General features: G+C 29.5%; 1 protein-coding gene across 50 annotated transcripts in view; it reads left to right on the top strand.

Moving 5' to 3' along the window:
- The window catches only part of LOC107993544 (tropomyosin Per a 7.0102), a 34,948-nt gene extending 16,213 nt beyond the window's left edge, over positions 1-18,735 (top strand). For 7 of the 50 annotated variants that reach the window (XM_062072005.1, XM_062072054.1, XM_062072163.1 and 4 more), the window contains 6 exons: positions 2,020-2,137; positions 6,164-6,234; positions 7,768-7,843; positions 8,635-8,697; positions 9,882-9,951; positions 15,945-16,662. In XM_062072005.1, the coding sequence (XP_061927989.1) occupies positions 2,020-2,137; positions 6,164-6,234; positions 7,768-7,843; positions 8,635-8,697; positions 9,882-9,951; positions 15,945-16,030 (484 nt within the window). In that variant the 3' untranslated portion in view covers positions 16,031-16,662. Of the gene's footprint in view, positions 1-1,222; positions 1,341-2,019; positions 2,138-6,163; positions 6,235-7,116; positions 7,188-7,767; positions 7,844-8,634; positions 8,698-9,009; positions 9,073-9,881; positions 14,320-15,283; positions 16,663-17,077 lie in introns of those variants that run through there. The other 43 variants (XM_062072481.1, XM_062072387.1, XM_062072430.1 and 40 more) reach the window with 24 other exon arrangements.
- The last annotated feature ends 3,201 nt before the right edge of the window (positions 18,736-21,936 follow it).

Below are 21,936 nucleotides of genomic sequence, written 5' to 3'. Positions count from 1 at the left end.
TTACCCAAATAAGTAAATTCTAATTTTAACCAAATTACTATTACAATAATTTCAAAAATGTTAAATGTCAATCCAAATGAAATATGAAAGATGTCGTACATTACTCCAAAAGGAAACTAAATCTGTACGTTTAAAGAAATCGAAACGAAAGAGCCAGCAATATATTCTCGAATGATCTTATGTTCTCTATCTATCTATAAATAATCGCACAATACTGTATTGTAACGTTTTGCGGTTAATACCGCGCCGAATATAGATCTTGAAATAGGTTATATTTATATGATAATGGAACCCGCACCCAGACATGAATTACACACTACATATCCAAGGTTGCTTGCGAACTAGCAATTACACTGATTTTATGAACCGTGCATTTTCATTAGCTCGCGTAAAGTGGTTAATTATCGATAGACCTGTTTCAGAATATGATGCAATTACATATTACGCGAGCGTTAAATTTGATTAACACTTGATCATTTGATTATAGAAATGTGGAACACTTTGTTTTTCTCATATTTATACATTTCAATTCAATCTGATCGAGAAACATCAACATGCTCTTTCGTTTTCGAATTTCGATCGACATACGCGCTATTTATCGGTAGGATTAAATTTTTCGACGTTGAAAGAATTTTGAGATTAATTTTTCATTACAATTTTTTACTTATTGATCGGTTCAAATCCCAATTATTGTTAAAAAATCGATAAAAATTATTGATTAAACCGTGATTTTGAAGCTTCAGAAAAGCAGATTCTTAATTGATTTAAAACGCATATGAAATAATATAGATATTGATAACACATCAGATGATTTTCTTGATTTCTTATCCGTCGGGAAAAGAAGTTGATAATCATCGAGGGATTTGTAAATTTTATCTTCAAGAACGATATTTTATCATCGCTTTTGCGACTTGAAATAAATTCTTTACGCGAGTTCTTTGTCTGAAGAATGATATGGAAGAAAATTCTTTTCTTGGAAATAATATTTACAAAAAATAACGTTTATTTATTTTTAGAAATATCTATAGATAATAAATGCTTGAAAAATTATCGTAACTTAAATAAAAAAATGATTTTTAATTTTATATTTAAATGCTTATACATTGAAAAATTGGAAGATAGTTTTTTTGCGACCGTAAAAAAGAAATTTTCATATGTCGATGATTTTTCTTTCAACGGCGACCAAATCGGTGCTAAAAGTCGAATGATAATCGATCGCTAGGATACGCAAGGCACTCGAAAACCGTACCAATATGGAAGATGACCGGGTATCCCTGTTGGAGCAGCAGCTAGCACAGGCTAAACTGATCGCCGAGGAGGCGGATAAAAAATACGAGGAGGTGGGTCACGTACCAGCGAACAAAAAAATAATATTTTCGCGACAATCGTTTGGAAGCGAATTCTGTATTTATTTTGACGAACCGAGATTCATTCACTTTATAAATTTTAAACGTTATCGATGTTTAATCAATTTCGAGAATTTCAATAAAATTTATTGAAATTCATTTGTATTTTCGTAACATAAATCAAATTTAAATTTTGGGACTTTGGCCAATTTTTCTCTTCCAATACTCTTTTAATAAGATTTTCAATTAAATATTTTAAGAGAAAGTTTGGATTAAAATTGATAGGAAGAATTATGTATATTAATTTAGTTCATTGAATTTAAAATCAATCACAGGACAGAAAATAACTTGTTCAACAGGTTTTCGTTGCAAAATGTCGAAATATTTCACAAGAATTACGAAATAAAATTATATCACGCTTTTCGAAGGAATAAATGTTCTCTGAAAAACACGAAGGCTCGTCAAAATAAATCATCGAATTCGTTCCCACAGATCTTTTCAGGTAGTAACTCGAGCAGGTAGCTGGAGAGCAGTGCCGTAACCAGTCAACACGAAATCCCATATCTCTAAACGAGACAACAATCGACACATAATCTAAAAAAAAATTTTCCTTCCAGTGATATTTCCATTCGTAATGTATGTTAATCCCGATTCTTTGTGATAATTATTAAAGAGCCCGCAAGATTCTCGAGAATCGCAGCTTGGCCGATGAAGAGCGCATGGATGCCCTAGAAAATCAGCTGAAGGAGGCCAGGTTCCTTGCTGAAGAAGCTGACAAGAAATACGATGAGGTTCGCGAGCCCACGACTGACAAGCGTGATGGCTTCAGTGACAATAATCATGATAAAAATAATGATGATAATAATAATAATGATGATGATGATGATGATGGTTCCTAGTTAATAGTCGAGATAATAGTGCCTAACCCCATAACTTTCTGTCTTCTCTTTGTGTGTTCGAAATCACCGTGGCTGTAAAATACGAAAAAAGAATCTATTCAAACGTATAAAGTAAACGCGATATTCGTCCTCGATAATTTAATCTAATCGACATACGTATTTCGATTTTTCCTTGAATCGTTCGAATATATTGTTTCCAGAAAAATATTTCGATCAGAATAAAATTTTATCGATAGTAAAATTCGTAATAAACTACGAAGCAAAACGGGGTTGGATGTCTTAATTTGCTGAAAGTGATTTAACGTAAATAAAAAAAGAAAAAAAAAAGAAAAAAAGAAAAAAAAGAAAGTAAAGAACGGAAGGAATAAATGATTATTGATCGTCTGTGATTTTGTCAAGTAAGTGAAATACGATCAATCGTATAAGAAGTGCAGTGTTTGAATAAAATAATTTTTTTCGGGAATAATAAAAGAAAGAAAAAAAGAATAAGATGAATAGTGATACATGTATATGAATAATATCAGTGTATAATGTCAGGTGTTTTGAGCGCGATTTAATATTAAAACCGCTGTATATCTGTGATTTCCAAGTGTTTGTTGGAACCAAAAGAAAAAAAAGGGAAAGAACGAAAAAAAAAGTTTCAAGTGCCAGTTTCGTAAATAAAATATAAATAAATAAAAATTTAGTTTGCATAAAAGATCATCGTTTCTCGATTGTATACGGAAAATTTGATAAATATCGATAGATCCGCGAGTTTGGTTCATTTAATCCGGAAACTGGTTCCGTAAAATATGATTGACGCGTTCTGTGTTGTGATACGAATAAGACGATATGTTTCTCGGTTTCCTACGCGATTAAAATGGTGCTGCTTTTGTCCAAAGACTCCCCATTTTCGTTTTTTGTGGAATTCGGAACGTAGCTCAGAAATATCCCAATTGCAAAATCCATCTGTTATGGTAGGTGTTGCGTGACGACGTCGAAGTTACAAAGATTATTAAATATTTTAATATTATAATTTATTTTATATAATTTTCTTTTTCTTTTTCTTTTTTTTTTAGATTAGTGTCTCTATCTATTATAATTTACATATATTTTTTACGAAATTTTAAATAAATTTTCATGCTAAAAAAGTTGGTCTTGCATAATAAAATTATAATAATTTACGAAATTTTTTAATACGGTTGAAAAAACAGTTCGATAAGCACAAACGAACCACGAATACTGTATAATACACTTGGTAGACAACCAAAAAAAGAAAGTTCCATTACAACATCAAAATTCATTGAATTTATTTCACGATGTATTCAAATGGAAAGAATCTTGCACAACGAATAATGGATAGTTTTTATGAAATTCATATCGTCGATGATTCTCCAGCACAAATTTATTTAAATTAAAAATGTATCGTTGTAACTTCAACGCGTCGATATCCTCTCCCAATAACAAAATCACATTCATTATTTTTTTTAAAATGTTGTTGGATTAATAAGTATCGAAACTAATCAAATTTTGCAATATTGGTTTCTTAATGTTTGCAGTGATATCTTAGCGATTACAGTGGAATCTCAAATGCTTGCCCCTTCTAACTGCATAACAATTATTGCAGACGGAGTGACAGAGGCGAATCCTAACCGACGATTTTTATTTATTTTTTTATTTTAACCATATAATAATTGCTTATCATTGATTGGATCTCTGTCTCTAGGATTTGCGAACGTTACGTAAACTTTCGTTAAGTGGTAAATTTGATATGATTACGTCATACTGATAACGCATAATTACCTCAAAATAAATTTCCTTCGATATTTCGCAAATTCAATTCTAATGCTTATTTCAATATTTCAATTAGATTTATTATTTAAGTCAATTATTTTAGTTCTATTTAACTATTATTTCACATCAAATATATTTGACTTGGTTAGTTCTACAAAATGTTCACATACATTTTTAAAATTTCGATAATTAATGCGAAGAAATTTATTAAAAAATGATACAAATTTATCGTAGAAATTGAATTTTCAAATCTTTGAATATTTATAGTAATATATCTTAATTTTATTACGATCATTAAATTTACGTTCACTTTTAATCTTCTTTAAAAAAAATAAAAGAACTTCTAGAAAAGAAATCTATTATCGAAAACCACGATTCAAAAAACATGGAAAGAACTTATTTTTTAAATCAAAAATTCTCGTGTCTGTACCATTTTTCTTCGAGATACTCTATGTAAAAAAAAAAAAAAACAAGATCCGCAGAGAAACGATCGAACGATTCACGTGAATAAACACTTCTTCGAGGGTTTGCGTCACATTCGCAAAGTTGCATGCGTGAAACGAAAGGTCGTCAGTGGACGAACGAAAGGGACATTCCATCGAGCTATGAACAATTTTATTCCGTCATATTCATGTAAATTCTCCTTCGTTTTCCACCGTGACCTCGCTGTCGCCGCGTGTTGTACGAGTATTTCCATTCATTCGTGCCAATCTCTCTAAGAACGAAGCACAAAAATCTCTTCTCCCGTTTCGTTTCTTATCTATTCGCTTCTCTCCTCTTTGCGAGATGCGTTCTACATCTGGAAGAGGGTACCCCGATAAAGATTATCCGAACGTGTTCCAGCCGGATCGAGACACGAATACGATATTATCTAGAATTTTGTTTTAAATTCAAAACCTCTTTGTGCCGTCGCGACTTCGTGCACGTTGTCGCAAAGTTAAACGTATTTTAAATTATTCGTTTCTCGCCGAACGGACGAATGAAATGGTTGGAGTCACGTTTCACGGTTAGTGTTTCACTGGTTCAATATTTGCGATTCCGTCACGAATGGGATTCGCAAGAACGCGGAATACTATTAACCCCTTAACCAAGTGAGACGAGTTGGCGAACTACTGCTGAAATATTTGCAAACGAATAGGAAGACGATTAAGAGATTCCATCTTTTGACTCGATTCGTTCCAGTTGGTCAAGGATAGACGATTGGCATTCCGCGAGAAGATAAGACCGAAAAAATGTATAGAATTGTGCCAAAATCGAAAACAAAGTTGGAAACGGAATATCTTGTTTGATAGTGGATCGAGAAAAAAAGTTTGGACCGGAATTGATTTCATAATGCAAATGGAAATAATCTTTATAGAACGATCAGAAAACTGGATGTATTCCTAAATTAATATAATTGGAAGCTATACATATTCATATTTTTATACAATTCAATTTTATCTCTATTGTTTATTATTATATCATTGCCAACCAATATATTTAGACAATTGTTGCATTCAGTATAATATATAATATTATATATTATATATATAATTTATCTTTAAAGCAGCAGCTAATATATAATATAAATTGTAAATAATTAATGAAACGATTACACAGTTTTTTAAGTATAAAATTCTTCGAATAATATTACATAAAAAATTCCATGTCAATTTCTCAAAATTCAAAAAAGAAACTGCATACTATCCATTAGTTTCACTTTAATCAAACTTTTTATATTCCATTAAAGCTTAGAAATCAATCAAGCAATACCGATCGATCAATCATCAAACAATTCCACTCATCCGGATCGCGTTTATCTTTAGAAATTCGCTACGTTCAAGGGTAATGTTGCAAGAAAACCAGACTTAACCGAATCGATCGAACGCAAGTTAAACACAAAAGGAGCTGGAACTCTTCCAGTTTGTAGATCGACATCGAGCCGGTCCGGAATCGCGTTGATCTCGACTGTGAGGCTGTGATGGTAGATCGAGACGCGAGATCGTCGATCTTGGCCCAGATGCCTTCGAGACACACGCGAGACACGGATTGGCGAAACGAAAAGAGTTAGAGAGAAAGAGAAAGAACCCTAAGGTGTTGCAGAAGAGAGAAAAAGACAAAAAGAGAACATAAGGAAAAAACCGTGTGTATGTGTCGTTTATACAGGTCGCCCGTAAATTGGCCATGGTTGAGGCCGATCTAGAACGTGCCGAGGAACGTGCCGAAGCTGGAGAGTCGTAAGCATCTGTTTTTCAAAGAAAAAAATCGAATACTCACACCCTTTTTTTGCATTAACATTGCCTTTTTTTCAAGCGTGCGTCAACGATCGCCAATTTGTTGTATCCTCTTATTTTTAGTTGTGTTTTATCACGTGTACGTACCCATAGGGTTGTGCACTTTACTATATGTATACACGCAAAGACATTGTTCATACGTGTTTATGATGATTAATGATATGTAATCACGCGTGAAAGTGTCTAACACATGTTAATTGGTTTGTTCGTTTGATTGTTGTCTCTTGATTTTTTTTTATTAGGAAAAGTTTTGAAGAGTTTTATCGATTGGAGGAAGTTACAAGTTGATTCTTAATCAATTGCGATTGGCATCACGGATCGATCGTACATTTTGATCGAAATGTGTTGCTTTTAAAAGAGAAATCTCAGTATATAAATATATATATAAATCTCAGTATTCTAGTAAAGATGAAGGAGGAGAATTTAAACAAGTAAAAAATATAATGATTTTTAATATTTATAATTAAGATTTCTCTTTGAATTGATAAATCTAAGAGAATGGAAAGCAACAATTTGCAAATGTCATTATCTACTTGTACTTCGTACGATTTAATCGAATTCCATTCTCTCAGATAAAAAAATTTTTTTAAGAAAGTTTGAGCAAGATTTAAGTCACGATCAAATAGCCTGGTGGACCTGATGGAAAAGAGGAGGAGACCGGATAATTTGCATGCGTTTACGATATACTTTTTGTTTTCTTGTATTTTACTTGAATTTTCTTTCTATTTTTTTTTGTTTGTCTCTTTTTCTTTTCTTTTCTTTTTTTTTTTTTAAATCCTTATCATCCTTGCTTTCTCGCATGACACGTGTGGCTGTTGATCACAGGTCGCCAGAAAACTAGTCATGATGGAACAAGATCTCGAACGCGCCGAGGAGAAGGCGGAACTTTCAGAAGGGTAAGTAGTTTGTGCATGTGTTATTTGTTCATTTTTTTTTACTTCTTTCCTTCAACTTAAGCTAACAAAAGCTTGTTTAATAAGGACGAATGTGGTGGTCGATAAGAAATTAATATAAAATTATAATATCATTTATAATTAATAACAATTAATTTCTAATCTTATAATTTAATCGTATAATTTATCATATAAAGTATTTCAAATTATTTTAATGAAAAGTGAGTAATTCCATCCAAAGATATTTCGCGTACTTTGATATATTCTATACAAATGAAAATTTTTTATCTCAAAATAAAATTTAAATTTGAAGTCGTAATAACACTTTGAAATTCAAAGAATTCTAAGAAAAATTTGTAAATTAATTTATCGAAGTATTTCTTTCTTCTGTCATTTTCTTTTCAAAACATTGGTATCCAGAAAAGAATAGAATTCTGTCTTTCAAACAGTTTTGAAATTATCTATGTCGTTCAATAATATTCGAATAATGACCAGTCATTCGTTCATGCTGATGAAATACGTTCTCAGGTAGGAATCTAATATAAAATCTGGATTTGTAGTAAATGATTCATTCATTTTGCAGGAAGATCGTTGAGCTCGAGGAGGAATTGCGCGTAGTTGGCAACAATCTGAAATCCCTCGAGGTCTCCGAAGAGAAGGTAAGTACCGCTAGAAACGCTAGTCACGACAAATATCTACGAAATATCGAATATATATATATATCTATTTCACTTTCTCCTTCTTTCAAATTCTTTCCATGTTCGAACTGCGATATACATTATATTTTCTATATTTTAATCGATATCTCTCATAATCTTTCATGTATTCATACAAGTATTTGGATATTTTTTTTTACCGAGAAAATTAATTTTATAAATTTATAAATAAAAAAAGATCGTTTTATTATTTATTATTACTAGTAAATTTTTAAATAATTGTTATTTTTAGTTTGTCATTAATTTATACGTTTTAATTACTATAATATCCAAATGCTTATAAGTAATAGCGCGTAATTTAAATTTAAATATGTTTCGAATTAAATGACTTCAAATTCATTTTTCATTCCCAAAATAGACGTTATATAAAATTTATTTATTATTCGAACAATCGAAAAATGTTACATCTGTATTAACATTTGAATCATTTCTATCGCGCAGCAAAACCTCTGCTCCTTGGGAAAAATTACATTCAAATTATTAGGGAATAAAGAAATCAACGGAAAAATACATTCTTCGTATAAAAGAAATATCACGCGATTTCATAGTAAATGAATAAATTCATTGTTTCGAGGTGCAGAGGTTTAATCGTTTCAAAGAATTCAAAAGATAAAAGATAAAATAGTCGCGATAAAAATGCAAGAGAAAAAAAAAGAAAACGTAATCGCGCGTCGATGGATCAAAAAATAAATTTCCATATTGAGATGCATAATGTTCACGTTACTGTATCATAGGCCAACCAGCGTGAAGAGGAGTACAAGAACCAAATTAAGACTCTTACCTCTCGCCTAAAGGAGGTACAAATCCTTTTTGAGAGTATTTTGCATCTAATTATTTTCTTTTTTTTTTTACCAAAGTGTGATTTGTCGTCGCGAGTTTTACTAAACCATTAACTCATTCACGCTCATCCCTCTTTTTTCTCCATTTATGCTATTTTCTAATCTTAACCACCATTTTCTTTTTTTTATTTTTTACTATTTCCTTTTACTCTCATTTTATTTTTCTCTTTTCAGTTTCTTTTACTTTTTTTATTTTTTTATTTTTTTTTGATTTTGTAAAGCTAACATGAAGTCGTTTTTTTCTCTTTTTTTGCGCTTGACTAAAAATAGGCGACACAAAGAGAGGAGACTTTCGTGGGCCAGGTGAAGATATTGGATAGTCAATTGAAAGAGGTAAGTAAGACTCAAACCGAAGAAGTGGGAAACATTCTCGAGATGCAAGATTTTAAACGTCGCGAATTTTTGTAAATAGAGAAATTTAAAATCATAATTGATCTATATTCTTATCCCATTTTCTTTTATCATTGAATTAGATAATTTTTAATTTTACATTGTATATATTAAATCCCTTTATTGCTCCTTCTCTTTTGATTAGATGCACATTCCTCTTTTATTTTGCACACAATATTCTGTGCTTTACGAGCTCAGTTCATATTCCGATATTTTACATATTACGCATAAGTACGAACGAAACAATCAATTATAAATATCAATCAATTCTTCCCGATAAGCAACAAATGGCCAAATTTGTATCGAGGTATGAATATTTTCGATGTTCAGCTCATTACTAAAAATAGAAAAAAGAATATTATTAAAATTAATAACGTGTGCAGTTAACTAACAATTTTTTTTTGCTAAATTTTCATTGAAATTAAGAAAATTTGAGCATGGAGTGAAATTTTACTAATAAAAACAAAATAATATTATCACGAATCCGTCGATTTTAAAAAAGACGTATAAAGAAAAATAAATAAATTTATCTTACTATATGTTCTCCAATATATTATATTATCGTGCTATTTGAAAAATTTTGATAATGTTACGTAATATATGCGTAATACGTTTCTTTGTAAATTATTGCTAATAACGCATGCACGGAAGTACAATTTTGTAGATAGACACGGAGAAATTTTAAAATCGACGACAAATCACGTGAAAGTGACATAACGCGAATAACTAATCTGTTTTTCTTATTATCACAGGCTGAAGCTCGTGCCGAGTTCGCGGAAAGATCGGTGCAGAAGTTGCAGAAGGAGGTCGACAGGCTCGAAGGTGCGTATTCATCAGGCATTTATATTTTCGTTTCGCGTGATTATGGTCAATTTTTCGTTCTCGAGACTTTTACTTTCTCGAACGGCCCATTATATTCTTTCATCTCTACAAATAGCGTGGAGAATTATTTTATTTTCCTGATACTTCAGTTGTATTACTTTCTAGCGTTAGAGATTACATTCTTTGTTAGAATAAGAGAGAGAGAACTACGAATCGAATACGTTAATAGTCGAAGGGAGCAGAGTAAGATAGTATAAATTATAGTCTTAATTATACTCGTGATAACTTGTTAGGGATTTATTAACCAATAACATTGCTTATTTCCAAATTGACTAAATATCCCAGTTTGTTTGAGTGCATTCAATAATTAATAGAAATGCAAACGACAGTCATTTGGAGTTTATGGATAGGAGAATTTAATAAAGTACGATTTTATTTAATGAAAATCCCCGTTTTAAATATAATAATATTACTAAAAAGACAATAAGAAAAATAATTAAAAGAAAAAATATTTTTTTTCTATAATCATTCTTCTGTGATTATATTTGTGACTTGTTTTTCTAATTCTATGTTTTACACATATACAATATAATATACTGAAAAATTTTGTTTATAATTATAAACAATTCTATTAATGGATATACTTCATCTAATAAATCGAACGATCGATTTTTTCTCCATCTACGAAATAATTATGCCTGTCGTATGCTCTAAAAAATAAGAAAGATATTATCACGTGTTTGCCGATTTTAATACTAACGTCGACGATGACGACGATCTAAAATAATAATGACATAATAGGATCGTGTCTCGTCGTCTCGTGTGAAGTATGCATTTGCTCAATGATCGACATGTTTCCTTTCTAACCCTCTACAACCCCTTGAGCGTATTTCCATGATCGAGGAAATCGCTTCGCGTCCACTTTGTGTCTTGGTGTGCGTGTGCAGCCACCCTCTAACCAGTGATCTTTCCAGACGACCTTGCCGCCGAGAGAGAGAAAAACAAATTGCTGCAGGAGGAGATGGAGGCCACCCTGCATGACATCCAGAACATGTAGATCATGTCTCGCGCTGATAGAAAAACGAGAGAGAGAGAGAGAGAGAGAGAAAGAGAAAAAAATAGATATAGTAACGAAAAAAGAAACAAAACAGAAACGTTCAAACAAAAGCATACGCTGATACTAGGAATACGATTCCTTTGAAATTAAAGGAAAAAACAGAAAAGTAAATAAATAAAGTAAAAACGCATAGAACACGTATTCGAAAGGGATGAGGGAATCGGAGAATGAAATGAATGAAATCGAATTAAACGTGGAAAGTTAAAAAAAAAAAAAAAAAAAAAAAAAAAAAAAAACAAGAGAAGGGGGAAAAATATGATAAAGGAAAAATATCGTTGAAAAAGTAAAGTACACGCTGTGCGATGTGAGCGCTTTTGTGTGTGGTGCACACTATCAACGAAACGATAAAAAAAGAAGAATGAACAAAAAAAAAGAAAAAGTCTCATGCAGTCTCTTTTAGGCTAGATTCACACATCTACCATTGTAAACGCCCATCTCAAACAAGCGCCCCGGTTATGCAATTCTTTTTTCGTGTGTGTACGTGTGATTCATGCATGTGTGTTATATGCTGCTGTTGCTGTCGCTATTGTTGCGTGTATGTGTGTTCTGCGCGCGCGAGAAATCGAGGGAAACCAGACGAGATATAGATAGAAAAAAGAAGAAACGATGGATATTCCAGTATAAAGTGTAAAGTATAAAAAAGAGATAGAGCGTGCGGTTTGTCAAAGGGATTTGAAGTTATTTCCCTTTTTTAATCCGTTCCTTTTCTTTTCTTTTCTTTTTTTTTTTGAAGTTTTTTGTCCGTTTGTTGTCCAAACAACTTGACTGTTTTTTTTTTCCTTTTTTAACGCTACGCTTTAGTTTCAATCGATTTGATCATTAACAAATGCTAATGATTTCTAATGCGATCCCTGAAACCATTTCAACAAACGACAAACATTGTAAAGAAAGATCGTGAATAAAAGAATAGGAGACAAAGAATAATTAAAAACGGTAATCAATCAAAGTATAATGGAATACATCGAGGAAGAATTTTCAATTCAATTCAGTCTGCCAAATATTTTCTGCTAGTTACGTACTGCCTATCGCGTATCGTGGTCTCGGGGAAAATTCGATCTTTTGCGGTTCATATCCGGTCCAATTCGGATCCCTGATATTTATATCATTCTATATCTTGAATTAATATCTTTTGTCGAAAACATAATTCTTCTACATCATAGTTATTATTATTATTTTTTTTAATGAAATTGAATTAATTAACTCTTTATTAGCATAATAAAATTAAGAAATGAGATTGTAACAAAATGCAAAGAATACAAATCTGCGCTAAAATTAATGAAATAGTTAATATCTGAAAATATCTCAGATGTTAAAATTCAATGATAATCATAATTAAAAAGATTCCAATATAAATATATTGGAACATTCTAAGGAATTTTTGACAGATTTGACTAAATAAGCAAATTCTTCCTCAACGTAGTACATTGTTGATAAGAAAAGAATGAACAAAAAAATTGTTCGTCACTTTTCGTCATTTACATTCCATATTGCCTGTGGTTCAGCGTGAAAAAAAATATTCTTGGTCTTCTTCCATGCTCGTTCGCGCACTGGTGATACAAAGGTTTAAAGGCTTTTAAGAGACGCTCACTGCCAGCCAAGTGATTCCTTTTGAGAGACAAATTCAATATTAAACTTGTGTTCGCGCGTGATTCATTCAAAAAAAAGATTATTATTATCATAACTAGTAAAATTTAGAATTTAGCGAGACAAGTGTTGTAGAAATGAGACCTATAGAAATTTTTTGTATTTTTGTATTTTACACTAATAGAATTTTTAGCGTATACAATAAATAGGCGATTTCAAAACATAAAATCCAATAAAAAGAAGGAGATTCTTTGTGAATAATTAACAAGCGTAAAATAAAAATCTTCACTTTAAAGAAATTTATTCTACGTCTTGTAGAATTTTATTTTTTTCCAAAGTATCGCTTTCTTTAATTTTTTCTATCACATATTCCCAAGCACAACGCGATTAAAAAATATGAAAAGATCATTCAAGGAAACAATCTCGATTATGAGATTCGATTCATACAAATTGTAGATATTATAATCTCGAAATCTTTTTCGTCGCAAAAGGGATGCATCTTGCAATTTTATGCAACAATTATTTGCAAGAAACGGATAAACGAGAGATACGTTCGAAAATCATGTGTTCTACTTCACGCTGAACCATTTCGATGTTTACCGATCGTGCCTGGATTAATTTGTTATATCAACGGTTATTGCCTGGCCACTCGCAAATTTCGATTCATTGAATGATTAAAAAAGAAAAAAAAAGGGAAAAATAAAAAAGAAAGGGAAAATGGAATGAGAAAATTTCTATTTCGCATATTTCATCTTGCAATCGTTCATCTTTGCTGTTAATAAATACCATTGCTACATCCGTATTACGTTTTTACCCCTAATCCAAAGTATATTATCGTGATAGCACGATAAATTTTTGAGGATCATGAAGAATACTGCCTATCTATGTATTTAATTCCTTTGGTTATTCCCGTTGTAGTTTTTCTGTGACGAAATCTCTTTGGATGTTTTCTTTTATTTATTTTTTTTTTTTTTTTTATATAATGAATCTTGAAAGTTTCAGCTTTGCAGAAACAGTCGGAGAACTTTCTGTGAAATAGTTATAGATTTTGTATAGCTTGATCAAAGTACCATCTGTAGCATCTACTGAAATATCGTTTTATGAAATTTTTGTATTTTGTGATTTTGTATTCACTTTGATTTGTTGGAATATTTTAAGTTCGAATAACTTTTATTTAGATGTTAAAATTTCGAGAAAACGTCCGAAGAGAATAATGCATTTTGCGGCAAACGTCACGAGTATTTCATAGAGAAAAAGTTAGAGAATGTGTGAGAAACAAAGCAAGCATGATAATGAAGAAATGAAGAAGAAAGCACAATAATTACAATTCCATGTGTCCTATCGTTAACGATAAAATTTTTTTTGTTATTCCCGTTTTTTTCGAGAAAATGCCAACAGAGTGAAAGGATAAGAAAGATAGAAAATGAATGAATGAATGAATGAATGAATGAATGAATGAGAATGAGAGAAAAGTAAAAATGCATAAAAAAGGAAACGCAGATACTTCAGTTCATACTTGAGAGTTTTAGTTTATTAATTTACTTAATATTAATAAAAAAACGAATGGAATGATAATAACACTAATATCATTGTAATAATGATTATTATATATATATTGCTATTATTATAAAACTGTTTGTAATATATATTTTAATTTTGAAAAAACAGCGTGTTGTTTGTTTTTGTGTACGTTTGTCTGACTGTATTTCCTTTTTTTTCTTCGATCTTTTTCATTCTCCGTCAAATTTTTATCCCTGATTTCTTAACAAAAAACAAATACTGACTATCCACTGCGTGTACAACGCGATATAACACACAATGCTGCTCATTGTGTTAGCTGTGCATAATTGTTGCATGCCACACACACAAAGGAAAGTCGATCTACTAATGGTATGTATCCAAATAATTCTGGTGAGTAAACTTGTTTTTATCTTCTTTGCTAGTTTTACAATAATTTGTTCTTTATCCAGCATGATCCATCCTTTTTTTTAATTTTTAATTTATGGATTATTTATACAGAAGATATCTTAAATGATATAATAAGCCGTCTTAGCAATATCTAAAGTAGATAAAATTTTTTTTCAAATTATAATCATATAATTCAGAGATTATACGTAACTTTATTTTTATCTGGGCCATCAAAAGTGACTTTAAGAAAAAATTTCTATAACGCCGTATTAGTCACCTTTGAATCCGTGATTTTAAGATATTAATTAGTTTCTTGTATTTTTTAAATTTATTCTCTTAGAATATTCTGGAGATAATCTGTCTTATTATAATTTTAAAAAGATAGAATTACGTTTTTTATAATTTCATAGTTTTTAAGTTCAATTTTAACAATACATTTCATTCATTATATCAGCATCATAAATCGTAACTTAAACTGCATACATTTAATATTCTCAAATACAAGTCTCATTCATCTCTACTAAAACATTCAGCGAGGACATTTAATCTATTCCAAACCCTGCTTCCTGTCCAATGCCAACCAACGCTTTACAGCTTTTTAACGATTTAATAGTTTAACACTTAATTTCTTAGAGCTTAGATCTACTCGAATATAACTATTATCAGGACAGATATCGAGAAGAATACGAACATTTTTCGAAATAACATTGCGAATGCTTACAGATGAAATGGTAGCTGAGAAGGAGAAATACAAGGAGATTGGAGATGGATTGGATCAGGCGTTCCAAGAACTCTATGGCGTCTAACGAGCCACTAACCAACCCCTTTAACGCTTCGACCAAACAAATAAAAATATATATATATATTCATATATATACCATCAATCAAATATCATAAATCACCTTTCTCACAATCTCGCTTGCTCTTAACATGTAATCCGTAAGTTACTTCTCGAGCTTTTTAACCAGCTTAACTAACGATCATTGAACCTCTAATTTGTCATAAATTTGCATTTTTTCGCGAGAATGCCCTCAATATTTGAAACAATGGAAATATTGGAGATAAATATCATTTAAGGGCGCATTTTGCGAATCCTGACATCATTTTTTTATTTTAACTCTTTGCTTAATTGTATTTTTATTATTTGTATTATTAGCGAAAGATTATTTTTGTCTGATACTAAAGAAGCAAGCAAAGAGTTGAGAATTAAATATTTTTTTGTTCTCGAAAATCATTTTCAATCTTCGTAAGGACGATATTTTTCAATTTTATATATATATAATGGCGGTGGAAGGATTTTTAAACTTTAGGATTCAAATTATCCTCTATATTTGTATTAATTATTAAATCGTATGGTTTATTAACGAAAATACTTTTCTTTCAGACGAGCTCGTACACGAGAAGGAAAAGTACAAATACATCTGCGACGATCTGGACCTCACCTTTACCGAATTGATCGAGAAGAATTAATTAATAATCAGCTGTCCTATATGTTTATCAACTATGTTCAATTAATTGGCCGGGCTTGTGCATCTACAAACACGAGCGGATACGTTATCATGATCATTTCATGAAACCAGCCAATTCGCTTATAATATTATTATTATTATCATTATTATTACTATTATTATTATCATTATATTCAAATCTGCATCTAAAACATATACGTTCCGCGTTCTTTCGCGTTCGATTCCCTTTTTTTTTGGGTTTCTTTTTTATTTGATTCGATTCGTGACTTTGTTCTCAGGTTTATATTTATCCCTTATATTTTTTTTCTATTTTTTCCTGTTTTTCTTTTTTGTAAATCGTTCGACGATCCTATATTCTAGATAAAAATTAGTCGAATCATAACGATTACAACGATTCCATTGCGATTCCGCGATAAAACGTATTCGGTAAGTACTCATTTTCGATGACACGCGATTTTCTTCATTCGCTGCGAAACGTTGACATCGATTCTTGTAACCAGGCAAACGGGCAAATAAAATTTTAGCCTTAAAACTAGTGTCTTCTTTTATTGTCAACTATTATATACTATACTATAAATTATGTTCTAAGAACACTAACTATGAGTTTCAATAAAGATATATAAATTACACGTATTATTATTCTTATTATTATTTCTTGAACCTTTTATATTAATTTCTATCTTTTTCATTTGTTAAATACACTAATCTATTAACCAGTCTAAAAATAATTCTAATTTAATATTCAATCTAAAACTTGAATTGATCTTAGTTTTTAAGATTGTAGTTTTTAATTGTATTTTTTACTACTGTTACGTAATGATAAGTAAGTTAGTATAATTCATTTATAAGTTATCCCTAAAGAAAATATGACAAACCTACTATTCCCACGTTATTAAATTAATGTGAAAAGAAAGATGAGCAAATCCCCTATTAAATTGTAATAACACTCTCTCCCCCTCTCTCTCTCTCTCTCTCTTTTTCTAACAAAATAATAATTAACCAACTAACCTACGATCTAACATCCGTAACCCTCCCTTTTGCATTGCAGACGTGGTGGTAAACGAGCGCTGTAAGTACAAAGCGATCGCCGACGAGATGGATCAGACGTTCGCCGACCTGGCCGGATATTAGCAGGCGGACTAATTCTCAGACAACAAACGTGTGTATATCAAAACACGTGCACACGCGCGCGCATATATACTTCTGAATACATGTATCATTTTAATGAGAAAGGGAAACAAATATGAAATAAGATCACGCTACATTTTAAAGAAACACTGCCAACACGCAGATCCTTCGATGCACGACGCCCAAAGATATATTCGATTCCTCGATCAGTGGACGAAGAGGACGCGACGACGCAAGGCGTCTTCTACAGATCTACACAGCCCAAGATGCTCGATGGATTTATGGAAAGAATAAGTTTTTCAATTTGTTTGTTTTTTTCCAACGATTAATTTATCTTGCAGATTTTGGAAGAAATGATCTGAATTTTGAAAGAATAGCTTTTGTTAGAGGAAATTAAAAAAGAGCGTTAAAGATGGAAATTTTGTGATAAAATTTAGATTTAGGTTTATTAAAGTTTCTAATGAATGATGAAGGTATAGAATGTTTTTTATATGGAAAAAACAATTTTAGAATTGTATTTAATAGATAGAAGATTAGAATTTCTGTTCAAACGAAGAAAATATTTTTAAAATATATTTTTTAAAAGAAGAATGGAGGATTAGAATATCTCTGTTTAGATAAAAAAAATATTTTTATAATTTCCTTTAAAAAAGAATTAGCTTTTACGTTTATAAAAATAGATTTACTATAAAACAGAGATTTTTTATTTATTTATAATAGTCAAACATAAAAAAAAAGACTTTAAAATTTTGAAATATTTTTGAACTATTCAAAATGCGATATTATCATTCAGTAATAGAAATTAATATTCAAGTTTAAGAATACTTGAATTGACTTCTTCCCTTTCGTTTCTTTTTTATTACATCTATAAGACTTCCATTCTTCTTTAAGTTCATATATTTCATCATTATTTATAACATTAAGATAAATACCATTCATTTAATCTATCAGATTAATAAAAAAAATAATACTTTATCAATAATTATCAATTATTGTAAAGTATCTATATCGAACCTCTATAGCTGTGTAGACGTTTTTTCATCCAATTTACTCCTTTTAACTTCGACTCTTATTCACAAATACACACATATACTCATCACATGTACAATTCTTTACTCATCAGCAACGCATTTAATCACGAAATTCAGCTTGTACAACCAAATTAATAATTCTTCGTCTCGCGCAACCATTATTAGGTTTATGAAAAACGGCTTTACTTCGTGCCAAGAAATGACACTAGCCATCTAATCGGAATATTGGTGCAAAGAGATAATCAATGTTCGATACTCGATAAAATAAAAATGTAAAAAAAGAAAAAATATGAAAAAGAGAAAAACATTATTAAAACATTAGCTGAACGCAAATAAAAAATAATTAGCGGATTTTTAGAAAAAATATTTTTCTTCGTTAAATAATATAGCCAAATCGCGTTAGAAACGATAAGAAATAAAAGTCTGATAATTGGATTGCGGATGTTTATGCATTTATGAAATTTAAATGTGTGAAAAAAATGTATAGAATTCATACAATAAATATGTCAAACATCCAAAACAAAAGATTTATAATATTTATAATATTTAGGAAATGAGAAAAAATCTCAATTTACATTCCATTTCATTAATTGTGTTCATAAAAGTATTAATTTACATAAATATCCGCATCTTTGGAGTTCAATGAGAATGACCACATCGAATATTTTAGCTAATTTAGATATAAAAAAATTTTTTGCGATTTTGTAAATTACGTTCTGATGGTGTCCATGAAAAAAAAACAAACTTTGACTTCGTTCTTTCAACGATGTGGTCAGTGGTGTGGTCTATCGATTGAAACAATCTGTCCGTTTGACAATGTCTCAAGGCCATTACATAGAGTAATCCCTATCATATCCTGATCACGACGATATAACTTAAAATTTCTTTTTCAATGAAGCTCTGTAATTAAGAATTTCGATGGAAAAATCATAAAAGTGCATTTTTTCTAAATTTTTGGCCTTAATATCGATTAAGGATATTATCGATATTCTTGGTTCGAATTCATATTAAATTTTAAATATAATATAAAAGAAGAAGAATTGTATTTTTAATCAAAGAAATGGTCTTGAATGTTCGATAAATTTTGAATGGAATCTAATTTTAATTTAATCTTAAATTCGTTATGAATAATTATTGACAAGTGCTTTTTTGCTTTCATGTTTCATAATATTGCAAAACTGCCGCGTATTTTAATTAACACATTTCTTGTATTGAATATTTCGCTTTAAAAAAATAATTTAAAATAAATAAATAAATAAAAGAATCATACTATTTTATTTTAGAGAATTTACACGTCTATCTTTTGATTATTCGGAAATTTTTTATTTACATTGATATATGATTTTCATATTCCTAAATTAAATTGAATTTTGAAAAAATATTTTTTATTTTTATTATCAATTTTTACTTTTACATTTTTAGTTTACAACGTTAGAAAAAAATCTCGCAATTAAAGAATAAATAATAAAAAAAATAAAAAAAGTGAAATAAATTTAAGAACACGAATTTAAATTTATTTTAATTGTATAATAAAATTATCTTTAATTCCTTCAAATGTCTCGGCAATTAAAATAAAAAAACAACGAAACATTAAAATATAATTATAAGCTTCGTAACGAAGTTGGGCACTTATAATACAAACTTTTTCGAATAATTATTCATAAATATAAAAATTTAAATTTGCATTTCTTCATATAATCGTTAATCGCTTCTGCGCTAAATTTTTTTTAAGGATTCGATCATTGAATAAAATTTTTTTTCAAAATTTGTCTCATATGGATATTTAGAACTCGAAAAAATGCACTTATTATATTGCGAGATATCAATCTTATCAAATCGTTATTTATTGTACTTATTATTACTTTCAATAAATGTGCATTTTTTATACCTGAACATTATTTTGCTTTATTTACCATGATTATTAAAATTATACGAAAATCGTAAGTGTTGGCAATGGAAATATAAAGTTAAATAATCACTAAATAATTATCAAAACGTATAAATATTTAAAACCAGTATTACAGTAAATAGCGGAATTAATACTTGAACACATAAATTTAGCAGAAGAAAAATATAGACAAGAATAAATAGTGAAGAAAGACGAAAATAAAGTAAAAATAGTCGAACCAACGCCATCTCTAGAGTGCCGCACATTAAATTACATAAGAATGACAACTAACGAAAAAAGTATTGAAGTGAGAAATAGTAATAATCGACTATCAGCGCCATCTCTGAACGACTTAAAATATATAAAGAATTGTAAACTACGGCAAAAATTTACTACTAGCGTCATCTTTCGAGTGTCAAAGATATTTAAAATATGATAAACTAAGAATTGAATATCAGCACCATCTCTTGAGTGCTTCTAGGAAGATGTATTTATTTGTTTCGTCATAGAGACAAGGATACAAGTGACATCTTACGGAATTTTAAAATACTAATATTTTCTGAAATACCGACCTCGAATAAAGAAGATTTCCTCTGCAATTTAGTAACAATCGATATAGAAATTCTAAGTTCAGATATTCTAAGTTCATATACACGTATGTACGAAAAAATCCACGAGAACGATCTTATCCTACGATTCCATCTACTTTCCTTCGTGCGAAAAATTTATTAAAAATTAAAATAAATCTTTTTAATATAAGTTTGCAAAATGTTCAATTTTTTATTATTATGCAAAACGAACAGCATAAAGAATCCTGAAATCGATGTGATAAGCTAAATTTTAAAGTAAAAATTAAATCAAATAATTATATAATTCTAAATAACATAATACAAACACGTTAACTTTGTGTATCAATATCTTATACATTCATTGTTATGAAAATATAAAATATTAATATTACGAAGATAAAGAAAAAATGAAATTTATTCCATTCACTACCATATATATCACTACCATATATCAATATTTTATACATTCATTGTTATGAAAATATAAAATATTAATAATTATAAAGTTAAAGAAACAAAAAAAAAAAATGAAATGCATTCCACACTTATTCCATTCACTACCACTATATTCAATATCAACATTATTTTTATACTACATTACAACTACTTCTACTATTATCATGCATAAACATATAAATATGTTCGAAATACACAATATATTTCAAATATATATTAAAAACATATTAGAAATATATCATATATTTTCAAACAGTATTTCTATAGCAGCACTTGTATAAATTATCACTTATATTCTAAATTATTATATTTATTATATTTCGTTCGTTTTTAAATTTAATTAAACATAAAAATATGTTAATTGTGCGGAATTCAATATGATCTTAAAGGAATGTTAACTAAAAATAGGTTTCATTTAAACATACAATATTTTTTAATAAAATCCCTACCTACATAATAACTAAATATCAATTTTAATCCCTGCTTATAAGTATAGATCTAAAAGTAGAGTATACCTATATAATAATTTAATAATTTGTTCAAAATTTCTACCTATATATAAACACAATCGACAAAAGGGAAAGTAACTACATTTTTAATTTATTTATTATATTTATTATATTTAATTATTATGTGTGTTTTTTGATCCATTTCACAAAAAATTTTGAAACAAATCAAACTATAAATAAGTAATAAAAATAAGTTATCATTACCTATGAATTGTTGATAGAAATTTTCTTGAAAACTCAGTCTGATGTTTCTCAAGTGAATCTGAAACAAATTTACTTGAAGCATATTAGTACTTGAAGCATATGCGATTAAAAATAAAAAGAGA

Source organism: Apis cerana, linkage group LG1, assembly GCF_029169275.1.
Source record: "Apis cerana isolate GH-2021 linkage group LG1, AcerK_1.0, whole genome shotgun sequence".
NCBI lineage: Eukaryota > Metazoa > Arthropoda > Insecta > Hymenoptera > Apidae > Apis > Apis cerana.
This window is presented reverse-complemented; position numbering and strand designations above follow the sequence as displayed.